This window comes from Aythya ferina, assembly GCF_964211825.1.
Source record: "Aythya ferina genome assembly, chromosome: 2".
In the NCBI taxonomy this organism is placed as follows: Eukaryota; Metazoa; Chordata; class Aves; order Anseriformes; family Anatidae; genus Aythya; species Aythya ferina.
Window position 1 is genome coordinate 121,919,979 of NC_140297.1, and position 13,381 is coordinate 121,933,359.

A 13,381-nucleotide genomic window follows, 5' to 3' on the forward strand; every position below is an offset into this window, starting at 1 on the left:
TGCTGTAGTGTCCACCATCTAAGAATGCTATTTTTCCTGAATCCTTTCTAAGGCAGACAACTCCTGCCATGCTCTGCTGACTGCAGCTCGAGGGCTTTTCAAGAAGAGCCAGATCTTCTGGTAGAAGTGGGATGAAGTGCCCTGAAATACTAGCCTAACTTCTGGAAAGGACTACAACAGAACAAGAAAGGGCATTTATTATACCCTACTTTATTTACTCAACCCTACTTCACATGAGTAATAGCTGACCTGATAAGAAATTAGGGTATAAACATGAAATAGGAAGTTAGGGATAAATCTACAATAATGCATTTGGCAAAAAAAAGTCAGATGAATCCTTTACTTTCCTACTAACATGAAAAATCTGTTGGATGTCATCCTATCCCATTTTACCCTGGAGCTGTACAGGACAAAACAGTTTTGACACCCTTGGTGTCCACTTTGTTAAAGGGTGTGTGTACATATCATACATAGGTCTCCCTGTCACACTTCTGGGAGGGAGGAAAATATCCTCACTGTGCAAGCAGCATGCTCCCCTCTGCATCAGGTATCTCCTAACTTCCCACAGGAGCAATGCAGGTGCTGCCCCAAATCACTGGCTAGTTCTCCTCCGTTCCCTTTGGATTACGTCTTAACATTTATCAGGCCTCAGGAAGGTTTAGAGAAGTGTCGAGGCTCTGTACAACAAATCCTGAATTACATTCTGTATTGTGACTAGGAAGAAATGTAAAATAAACAATATAATTTTATTCTGCGTTTTACGTGGCCCACAAATTACAGGAGGAGAAGTTACATGAAAAACAATTCATCTTCAAAATTCCAATTATAGGTGTGGGGAGAAAACAATATATTTCTAAGAATTTGAAATGCAGAGCAGCTGACATAGTTTTATTTTAAAATGATAAATATTTTTAGATTGAAGTGCAATTAGTAGTGAAAATGTCATGTAGTTTTACTGTGTATGTTTGCTAATATGGCTGGCATAACTCATTTAGGAGATGCCTGCAGTGCAGTGTCCTATGCTACATATATCATAACCAAAAATACAGTACTTACATGTATATATAAAATGTACACAGAGACAACATTGCCAAACAGCCTTTTGGGACAGCCTAAAAGAATATCATTAATTTTTACAGTATACTTACACTTCTGGCTCAGTTCCAGCACTGGCTTTCTGTAAAAATCATTTCAAGTATGGAATTATGCTGTTTGCTTGCAGCAACATCACAGGAACAGTAGTGAGCCATATGTTGCTACTTAGCAACTTAGTCTATAAGTCCCAAAGCATGTACTGATTTGAAAATTGAACAGAAATGATAATTGTTGAGGGATGCTGTGAGGCGACTTGTCTTGGATTACCAAGCTATGCAGATGTTTGATGTTATATAGCAAAAGGAAGAAAACTATATTTTTTCTGTCCAATAGCTGAGCTTATATTTATGTTAGCCTAAAGGCAATAAATGGATTAAAATCCTTAAAATAATAGAAGGTGATGTTTTTCTGGGTATGAACACTTTGCAATAAACAAAAAGAACTGAAGTGCAAAGTTCAGCTTTTTCAGAGCAATTGAAACATTTCTTATGTCTAAATTTTATTTTATTCTGCAAGACACTTCATTTTACAGTCCCCATATTTCTTGAAATGCTGGATTCTAGGAAGTTAGAAGGAGAAGGCAAAGCAAGCAAAGCTCACTTCTCAGGATTAGATCCAAAGAAAGGAGGTGAGCATGTCAACATGCACCAGGACCCCCAAAATCCGGCCTCTATAGTCATATAATCCTGAAGACAGCTTAATGGAAACCCCTTAGTCTCTGGTGTTCTACACCATGACCAAGTCTGCCATCCTACCTCCAAAATACGCTGGGTAAGACTCTGGAATTAGAAAATGATGCTCACACCTGACCCAAGTCAACACGATCCAAGCTTGAATAAAAGGTTCTGATAGGGCCATGCCTCTCCTAACATGTGGGATTCCCACTTTCGTTAACAGATGTGCATCCATTGAGGGAAGTGGAGAATTTAATTCATTCCTCATTCTGACGGGATTCAAACTCTCATCTCTGACCTCACAGGGGAATAGCTGAGCTGCTGGGGATAGGAGGGAGCTTGCAGTCTTCTCCCTGAATAACGTGACTGGAAGGCTCATGAGCACAAATGGAAAATGGAAGCAGAAAACTCTATGGATTTAGTGACTAGAGTTTTATCTGGAAGAGAATTTTTTTCATCTCTTCTTACAGGACTTTTTTCTTTTTTTTATCATCCAGTAACAGTGAGTGGAAAATGAACAAACAGTCCTGAAAACAGGGACCAGAATGTACAGTTACATCCTTTCTTCTTCTCCCTCTCCTGTAATCTATGCGATCTTGCATGCTTTATTTTCATGGCAGTGAATACCTTATTCCTGCAAAATAATCTGGATTTAACAGCAGAATGACTGTTGAAATGTTAGTTCACCAAATCTGGGTGACCACTAAATGTTTTCATCTGAGATAGGAAGTGCACCACATTACAGCTAGTAAAGACCTTACTCAGTACAGTCAATGGAGAATTTCTCAGTTCCTTCAGGGAATTACTAGCAGATATACTATGATATACCATAGATATACTATAGATATACTATGTATATTAGGAAGAGGTTCAGGAAGGTTTCTTACACAGTCCAAATATCTTGCCTAGACAAGAGAGGCAGGATTCCCTACATCCACTCCATTTCCTGCTCCTAGAATGATGCATTTTTTTTGGTCCCCTTTAAAAAGAATTATTTAAGTTACTATTTTTTTAAAAGTTAAAGTTACTATTTTAAGTTACTATTATTTATTTAAGTTACTATTACAGGCTTTCACATATATTCCCTTAAAAAACAAACAAGAACACTGCAACAGTGTAAGACTACTGCAGCATCAAGAGAGAACCACTGTAAGGGAAAGAAAGGAGGGTGCAACAGCTGAAGGCTGATGGCTTCCTTCAAACAGGCATAGGACGCTATTTGACTGGAGTATGCTTGTAACAAATACTATGCCTGGCTGTCATGGAAGCTGTTGCTGTATGGATCCCCAGCAAAGGACAGAGAGTTCAGACACCTACATCTGTGGTTTGAATTCTACCCGGGAGCTGGACACCCAAAAGCTAGGCTTTGCCATAGTGAGTTTATAACTATATAAGCCCATTATTAGTTCTACTCCTTAGTAACTAATCAGAGTTTTCTGTCATCTTTGAATTTGGAAATGTCACAACTGATAGATTTTTTCCTTGAAGACAAAATAATTTGCACTTAAAATTCTAGCCCTGGATCTTTAGAGGTAGTTTAAGCACCTTACTTCCATTGAAATAAGTTAGTGTTAGATGCATAAATATCTCTAAGGATTTGGGCCTTGTTAGCACATGTAGAAACTGCATAAAAGATTAAAACTTATACTCTTAATTTTTCAATGTGCCATTTAAATTATTTAAACTACAGGCATACACAGTACAAAAATATCAACAGAAGAAAAATAATTCTGATGTATAATGTGGATTTGCAATTCTTTATTCAAAACTATTTAAGACAGACATAATGATTCTCTGAAAGGTAGCAGCTGCTTTATAACAGCAATCATTCACAGAGTTTGTATTTCTACTGTTTCAAACAAATTCAATTAGCCCTTGCACTTCAAAACCCTTAAGGCATAAATGAGATGATACTAGGCTGCTTTAATCTAATAGTAATACTAAAACTTGTCAGTACAGTTTTTGGATTAATGGTTAGAGAAAAATTAATAATATAATTTTTCATTTTTTAATCAAACAGTTCTGTTCTAAACTACCTCTGGATCTTCGAGGGTTCTTAGCTGAATAAGTTCAATCACACACAAATCCTAAATACAAGTATAGTTGGTCTCTAAAGGTATTTCAACAATAACTTCAACAGAAGACTGGGAAGCAACATGGTGGAACATTTTGAAAACAGCCTTTTTGATTGAACAGTGTAGCTCATTTCACACAGCCTCCAGCTTCCCTGGCCCCAAATGTACTGGCGTACTACACGCTACAATTAGGTAGCCTGTCACAACTATCTGAAGAACCCTACTTTATAAGGACTTTTGGATTTGAACATACTGTCACTTTCCAGAGCTAAAATTGGAATTCCTAAACTCTGAATTTACACACAGCTTATCTACACACTTTTACTGTGCAGGCAAACTGATTTTCCACCTAATGAGAAAGAGTCATATAACCCCACCAGTCCTTCCAGAAAGAGGTATATTAGACCAGCCACTGCTGGGCCTGAGACATTGCATGACCTAGACCACAAGTCCAATTATTCAGGGCAATTTCTGTTACACAATGTAATTTATCCACACTGCTATCAACATCACTTGCTACTACAGAATTAATTCTTATTTTTAAGAAATAATTTAAATCTTTCCATCTTAGAAAGCCATAGCAATTTAGGGTTCAAGTGGAAGTGTTTCTGAAATGATTTTGAAACATGCATCTAATATCAGAATTAAGCGTGTATGGTTCCCCTAAAGGGAAAGGAATAAAAGATACCCATAAAGAATCCACTTCACATTAAACCTTTTGGGCTGCAAGCTACATGAGACTGAATCATTTCCCTAACCCCGTTGCTAATGGTGTAACATTGGCAATGTTTCTCAGCCATACGATTAGCGTTAAAAATGCAATTCTTCAACTACAACTGGCCTAAGAGTGATAATTAAAGCTATTTGTGACATGTGTAGCTTATAATGATTAACTTGTCTGCAGTCAGATAAACAAATAACCTGCACCTGTAAAGACTTTATTTCCTGAAGGTAAAACAACTGTTTAGGAAAGATCATGCTGGCAAAACAGCTGCTTGCATTCTGGAGAGGAAACAAGGTAGTATCTTTCAACAAACGCCAACTCTGGTGTTTTATCAGCTCTATCTCATTAACTGGAAACAAGGCTTAAATGCTTTGTTTATAAATTATGATTATTCCTGATTGCAGCAGTTACTGATAGTGCCACTCATTTGCAATGCAACTCTTTGAATTTGTTTAATTACAATTTGAAACAAGGCAGAGAAGATTAATTAACCCACCTGGCTGGCTGGCACATAGTCCTGGCTTGGCTCTGTCATACTCATATACATGTTCTCACCGTCAAACTGCAAAGGAAATAATAGTAAACATTCAGCAAACTTGAATATTTTTCAGCATTGACTGAAAAAAAACAGTAGCCATAAACTAATATTACAGCCTGGTTTTAGAGACTTGTAATTGCGTGTGTGCATCTTGTCTTTGATGTTCCTGTTGTCATCCTTATTGACCCTGGATGTCAGTGATTTGGAGTAATTAGCGCTCTAGTAATTACAGCTAGCAAGCAAGAAATGAATGGTTTCCTTTCATCTGCAATCTGTTTTAAAACAAAATGGCTCATTTTGTGCACCATGTATACATATTGCTGTTGGTTGTAATGAAGTACTAAGTGAATTGCACAGTTACTGAGAAAAGGAAGATGAGAATAGAAACTGCACTAAAATGTATCTTAATGGATTCCAACTTTAGCTTTTGAGCAGAACAAGAGTTGAAATGTCAAAACAAATTAAACCCCCTCCCATTGAAATGTTCCCATATCAGAAACTAGCAAATATATTTCCAGACAGCTTTCAGACATCTGAATGTATGAAATAGTATACCTCCTGACTGTATGGCTTAAAAGGATAGTTTGCTTGATGTGTGAATAAAATAAACTTTCATAATCAGAACTGCAAAAATACCCTTCAACAAATGAAAAACACCATTCTTGGAAATGTATACAAAGCAATTTCTGGTTCTTTTTCTCCCCTCAACCACAGTTAAGAAATAACAGAAATGTGATAGAAAGGATTTGATTAAAAACTGAGGGTCTAGATGGAGAAAAACTGTCAGAATTGAAGCCTTATCCTGTATCAATACAAAGAAGTATAAAACTCATGGTTTCTTATGTAATCTGGAAAATGTCCCCACAGAACTTCCATCAGACTCACTCAAGTAGCAGTGCCAACAGGGTAACTATAGTGCCAGTGCCCGTTCAGCAGGTAGGGGAAATCTTTTCAAACCTTTCAAGTAGAAATGAACAACAGCAGGAATCCCCATCCTCAGCCATCAACCACAAATATCCAGCTGTTACGAGGTCTGTTTGAAATAACTTTCACCTGACCCCTTCTGTGAATGCTTAGAGTGACATATTTTGGAAACGAGCCATCATTTTGATGACGCAGAAGCATTTTTAAAAAATCCCCAACACCGACTGAGCTTGCTTTACTCCTACGGAAGGTGGCAGTGAAATTCCTGTGGACACTTCTCAATCCACGCTGAGCTTCTCAGGATATGCTACCTTCAACGTGCAGTATATTCAGCTACACCAAGATGGCAAAGTCAAAGTGTGGCTTTGGCAGATAGCATTTTTTGCTGAGGCAGCTGAAAAGGTTTCAGCTTCCAGCTGTTCGTCCTCTTCTTCTGCCAGAGGCTACAAGCCTTGTAACAGCAGCGGTAAAAGTGAACAAGTGCCAGCTCCTGGCACAGCAGCTGCTGGTCTGCCCTTCCTGGCCAGAGTTATTTAATAGTCACAGCCTATCTGTCAGAATCCCTATTTTCATGTGAGGAAAAGGATTACAGGCTCATATCTGCCATAGGAAGTACAGTATTTCCAAAGTTTGATGGAACAAAGATAGTTGGAATAGGCCTTAAAGATAGGGAGTGATGATCTTTTAGTAAATTCATTATTTCTTGTTTACACCTACCGTTTCTTTCAGCTTTCTCAAGAATGTTATTATTTATTCAAATTCAGGGTGGAATTTAGGAGAGCATTTTTTAGTGTTTGGATTGTTTGAATGATGGAAAAAGGTCAATGCTTTGTTTCTTCTACTCAAATTGAAAGATGAAATTCTGAAGAGACATTTCACTTCCTGCGTTTGGAAACCAAGTGCCCCAGTGTTAGGTCTACGGGAGCTCAACATACTCTGCTTGTCAGACAAAAGGCTGAAAGGTGTTTTGATCACTGCGATTGGTACTTACACCCCAGAAAGATATCTTATAGCAAGATGTCAGCCTTCCTGACAGTGGTATAATGAGATCTAGCATTGAGAAATGGAAGTTACAGAAATTCAGATCTGAAATAAGGTACAAATTCCTACTTGTAAAAAGAAGGTAATTAATCATTTTATCAACAACAAAATCATCATTTCTTTTAGATTTTAAAATAAAATTAGATATTTTTTTCAGAAAAGATACATTCCAACATCACATATATTAGAAATCCTTTGGACAGTGTAGTTAAGTTGGCTAGTTATGGCAGTCCTATCTGCCCTGGAGACCATGATTTCTGAAGACTCACATTTTGAATTTCCCTCATTATAGTCATGTACTTGCTACACTGCACAACAAACATTGCTATAATTCAAATACGATGTTGCATATGCTTAGCTGCAATGAACATGAATAAATTTCTTTCCTTCACTGCATATTGGCTAGATGCAGTCCAGGGTTGTTTCAATTTATTTTGCCTTCTGTAACACCCGAGCCTGTGATTTGAGAAAAGAATCTTACTAAAGCATACTAATTTTTCAGGGATTTCCTTGTTTTGGATGTTTGGTCAGCTGTCCTTGCTCCCAAGCTTACAATCACCAAAGCTGCTTTCACAGAAAAATTTACCTAATGCCATTTTTACACGAATCTTGGAAGTTTTCATCATTCAGTGTGTTGTTCTGAGATCAGCTTCCTACTTGATCAGTGTCTTGCTACTACAAGCACAAGTGCAATCTTGGTCAATCTTGGATCTCTGCCTTTCATTTCTTTGCCTGTGGCCCTTTATTTAGCTCTGAAGTTATTCAGTTCTACTATGGTCTTTGGACTTAGTAAGCATGTACCAATGAAAGTGAAAGACAAAATCTGTACCTACAGTTAAACTTCCTGACCTTTTGGCTTGACCTTAAACAAGAAATGACCTTCTACAACATTTCAGATCAATTTGTTAGGGTAAATTCTCAGAAAAATATATTGATGCATAATGTCTGTAAAATCCGAGTGATTTTTTAATATATAATAATACCCAGCAGCTTTTTGGTTCATTACTTAATTTCTTCAATATTCAAACATTGAGTTAAGTCACTGCAATATTTAGCTTTTGTTTCTTAGAAGTATGTGCAAAACTTTGTAATAGGTTGCACAGTTCAATAAGATTTGATGGAATATGTATTTTCTGTAGTGTTTATATTTGCAGGATGCGGGCTGTAACGTATTAGCTAACACTAACACTGTTGTCATGTTAGTACTTATACTACATGTACAGTTATATAAATTATTATCTGCCCTCAGACTAGTGCAGTGTGGTGCATGGCTCCTTGGTGGTCCTTAAGACATCAAACATGAGCATGCAAGCCAACTGTAAACTTGAATGACAAAGCATATACACATATGCTTTCTACAGCAGGTGTTCAGGAGACACCTCCTGTAAATTCTCAATGTTTACTAAAATGTTTATAAAATAGGGAAATTATGATTTATGTAAACCAAAGCTGAAAAAAAAAAAAAAAAAAAAAAAAAAGTTCACTTCAATGCTGAATTGTTTATTCATCATCTCTTCCAAAGAAGTGTGGAATACAGATGACCCATACACCCCACCCCAGTGGGGAAAAAAAAAAAAAAAGGTACGCAAGCCTTCAATGACAGAAGAGACACAAGAGAAGTTCAGAGACACTGATGCAGTGCACGGTATCCATGCTCCCTTCTCTCCTCCCAAGAAATATGACTAGTCCCCACTGAAACAATAAACTCTGAAAAAAATGCCAACAGCATGATCATCTGGAAAGTCCTACAATTTACTTGCCCAAGGTGTATCAGAAGCTTCCAAAACAGGTCCCTAAACATCAGAAATGAATACTCTTTCCAATATTAAATTATTTCACCTTTTTATAACTCATGAGAGGTCTACGTGGTTGGTATTCAGCTCTGTATAGTCTTATTCAACAGCAGTTCAAGCAGCTTATCCAGGTAGACAGCAAGTCAACAGATCAGCAGATATGACCCAAAGATGTCTTCAACCACATTTTATTCTTCCAGGTTACACTCTGTGCCTCCAAAATTGTCTTATTTTACTCATCATCCCAGGTCTACAAGAACCTTGTATTTCCTAAACTTCCCCACCATTCACTGTGCTTGATTTTAAGCAAACAAATTGCACAAGCATCACTTAACCTGTGGATGATTCACCCACACACAACAGATGAAACACAAAGGAAGGCAGTTAAATGAACTGTCTTTTTTGAACCTATGTATGATGTATATATATATCATGTGACATTTCATCTAAAGCTTTCCCAATGTGTCTCCAAGATCCTTCAGTATCATTAAGGGCAGACTTCAAAATCTTTCATTTTAATCTATTAAAAGTGAATGCTAATACAATATTCTGATGTGTGATAATAACTACTCTTGACAACATTTCTTTTCATATTAAAGTGTAACTGCATGAGAAGTTTGGGTGAGAGCAAACTAAGAATATGACTGCATTGTAATATGAAACAATATATATCTTGGAGCCGTTTATATTCAGAATTGCGTCATATTCTTTATTTAAATTATTATTATAAATAAAACATTCAGGCAACACTGTGGCATTGCCAGTTAGAATCTCCTGTAGAATAATCCTTTTTAAGACAAGTTACAACATTCAGCAAGCAAAAGCATGCACAAAATATTCAAGCACTGTTATAAAATGCAATTTACTCATATAAGTTAGGAACATACATAAACATGCTTGACTGCTACTGATGCAAGAATTATGACAGAGTTCAACAAATGTCCAGAGTGCTAAGGCTGTTTTATCAGGCATGGTTTTACCAAAGGATCCAAAGGTGGCTTTACTTTCCCATTAGTGTGTCATAGCATTAGTTGTAGGATGTAGCAATGGCCATGAAGCCTGCTTTCACTTTTCCACTTATGTGGCAGACAAATCGTTCAGCATTTCTGTATTTTTCATTCTTTGTTTATATGTGATTATGTCACACAGACACTACAACAAGGCTGCACAAAAATAGAGAACAAAATTACTCATGTTGATACCAATTTAAAGAATCTTCATCATAGCCTACATATACAGAGGAATTTGGAAGACAAAAAAGGAAGACAGGGCAGAAAAAAAATGGAAGGGGCTGAAAGCCAAAGACAATAGCTGGAAGCAGAACATGTATCTTTACTGCTACCTGTATGTGCATATACTGTGATTATAAATACATAGGTATACCTGCACTAATGTCATGTACCTAGTTGAGCTGACAATAGCCACAGGGATGCACAGGTTTGGCATGGGCTTCCAGCCCAACTAGGTATCCTGTTGTCCCCACAGGCTACCTTTTTCTGTGCCAGGTAACTATCTTCATTGCCAGGGTTATATGTGCTATCTGGATTACAAGGAGAGTGGATTTTCACCTGTCTTTTTCTCTCTGGCTTCTTGCAACCACAAACTTCTTTACTGTTGTTGGGAGAAGTGAGTATTTATTTTGCTTCTTTTTCATTCACAGCTTTTGTCTTCTGAGGGAATTGCATATTTGCTTTCTCTTTGTATACGTACATATATCTGCCCTACATTCTGCAGGCATAGTTAAAGTAGCCAAGAGAAGAGAAAAAAATATCAAGGACATGGATCCTTGAACTGATGCTGACCTGAGCTTCTCCTAGTTACACCAAAAAGCATCACAATGTTATAGTACTATATCTTGTCCAACTGCGATGTAGGCAGGGAAGCATGATGAACACTAGCACATACGGTTTTTGAAGCCAAAACAAGCTTGGGGATGGGTTGGGGGGAGCAGCGTGGGACATTATTTTTTGTACAAGTGCATCTCAATGGAGAGATCCTGAAATGGAAAGATTAAAGGAGAAGCAGCAAGGGGAGAAATCATAGAATTGGTGAAAGCTGTTGTATTTTAAAGGTTCATTTGCTGTGTAAAGCCACTTGGACTAGACTACTCAATTTCTTCAAAGGATGTTGCTGTGTTAATAATCACAATCTGACTACAAATGTCTTCTACTTTAGATTGGAACTGGAAGCTATATTTTATTGTAAACTTCAGCTATACCCTCTAACTGTAGCTTCCCTTGCTCTGTCAGAGCTACAATACTGTATTTTATTTTACAAAAATGTTGGAAGTACACTGTAGAAAAAGATTATTCATTTCTAGTGATTTAGTGATTTTAGTGCTTACAGGTTATAGATACCATTTATAACTTACATTATCTAAAAACCACTAATCCCAAAAAAGCTTTAAAACTAGGCAATTTCGTTCATTTTAAACCGAATGCCAAGAGTGGACATTGTGTCAGGTTGCTCAGTGACAGAATGACGTTTTATTTTACTAAGAGCTCCTGAAAAGAGACTAAAATAATGATGGGATCCAATATAAATCATTAAATGGCTATGCTAAAGAAACAGTTGATCTTGTTATGGCAACTATTAAAGGTAAAAACAGTTATGTTCTGTAAACAATACTGCATGATGGAAAACCCCTTTCTTGATACAGTTTGGGAGAACAGCATGCCCGTATGAAATTGAAACTCCATTTTGTCTCCTGAACTCCATTTTGTATTCTGAACTGAATGCATGTTTAAATTTGCCCAAGACAGGTTGCAGTAATGCATTCCAGACAGGCACCCTTTCTGGGAAAGGAGCCTGACACCTCGCTGAAGGACTATCACGGGAAAATTGTCAAAAAACAATCTAGTACTATCGACTTTGATTGTGTCTGCTCTGCTGTCTTCCTTTCCTCCTTCCAGGACTGTTTTTCAAAAGTGAAGATTACTGGAGGACTATGACATCGCGTGAGAATGCCTGAATGGAGGACCATTGCAAAAAGAAATTGAATTCACAGAGCTGGATGTTCCTGTATGGCCCAAGGCATGTGATTACTGCAGACTGGCACATCATGGAGAAGTCCTGTCCCACCTGGAACACTAAGGGTCCTCCAGGTCATGGAAAGCTAGGAATGCCAAGCATTAGAGAGGAGATGGCATATCTCAGGATTGTTATTTTTATTCACTTTAATTCTGTAACAGGTTTTCAAGAGTAAAGTATTAGGAAAATGATTTATAAATCCTACATTTTCATTTTCTTACATTTTACCCAAACAGTCTAAACCAAGAATGTGGGGAATGATATGTTTAATTAATCCAAGTATGGTGATGCGTGGGTTAGACATATTGTCACCCGTACTCCTGTTACTCTTGTGAAAGGACAGGCACCCTGTTGCCTCAGACACGTCACTTACTTTTTTATTGTATGGGAAGTGTCATCTGCCAGGAGCATCTGCCCTTCATGAAAGATTAAAGACATGACTGTAGGCCCTGTTTAGACAAAGCTTCAGAGAGCTAAAATGAGAGCAGGTGCTTTCTGCTCCCAGGTGGAGGTGGGAAGGAATCTGTCCCCATCTCGATGGCTCCCTGGGGAGTGGGAGTGAGCCGTGAGTTGGGTGGGCATGGGCAGTGTGCCACAGGGCTGGAAGCGAGGGTGCTGCGTCTCAGAGAAAGGCTGTCAGACGTCTGTACTTAGGAAAAACATCAACAGTGACAAAACTCTCTCTGCCCTAAGCACCCAAAGGACTTTGATACACGTAGGATTCAGTGCTTGGATCAAAGCTTGATAGCAGACTAGCACTGCACTGTGTCTTTTCTACAGTCTGCCTTTCAAAGTGGAGATGATTTGAAAATACTCTGCTTGATTCTCCTAAAATTAGACCATTTTTGTCTCATTTTCCATTTATAAGACACACTATCATTTCAAAAAGTATAGGCAGCCCTGTCAAAGTTTTCTTTCAGAATTTTATCTCTATGCCATAAATACCTACCCCAGATCTTCTATCATTGTGTTCCCCAAGCTAACTCACTATTTATTGATCTGGTTGTGAGAATGAGAAAGAACCAGAGGGTTTCCAGAGTACGTTCTCAGAGGTGGCAAACTGACTGAATATCTAAATATACACTGGTAGTTAAAACCTGAATGATGGCACTACAGCATTTGTGTTTTTCCTGCACTTAATAGAGGTTAATGTGGAAGGGGAGAGGAGGTGAAGGGGGGTGTTTAGCTTCCCGCTTGGAGCCTGCATGTGTCAATGACTGACAGAGCCTTGAAGTTGTTAGCCTTCATGCAGAGCACTAGCTGAATGAGGTTACAGTGCTGAGCACAGCGGGCTAATAGAAGTAGGATCAGACTGATAGGAGGAGTGGCAGAGTCTGGGCACAGCAGAACGTATCAAAGACAGCCCAGGGGAGAGCGGGTACTGTATTAGTCCTTTGTGCACATTTAAATAGAAGACAGTGAGCATGCAGAGATGAACTCTGAACTCACTCAGCTGGGTTCTTGCTCCTTTTAACCTTGGGTGTTAA

At 38.0% G+C, this 13,381-nt stretch overlaps 1 protein-coding gene across 4 annotated transcripts in view; it reads right to left on the reverse strand.

Moving 5' to 3' along the window:
* TOX (thymocyte selection associated high mobility group box) overlaps positions 1–13,381 on the reverse strand; it is a 220,716-nt gene that overhangs the window by 104,317 nt on the left and 103,018 nt on the right. For all 4 annotated transcript variants that reach the window (XM_084509990.1, XM_084509992.1, XM_084509989.1 and 1 more), the window contains exon 2: positions 5,065–5,130. In XM_084509990.1, the coding sequence (XP_084366116.1) occupies positions 5,065–5,130 (66 nt within the window). The remainder of the gene's footprint in view (positions 1–5,064; positions 5,131–13,381) is intronic.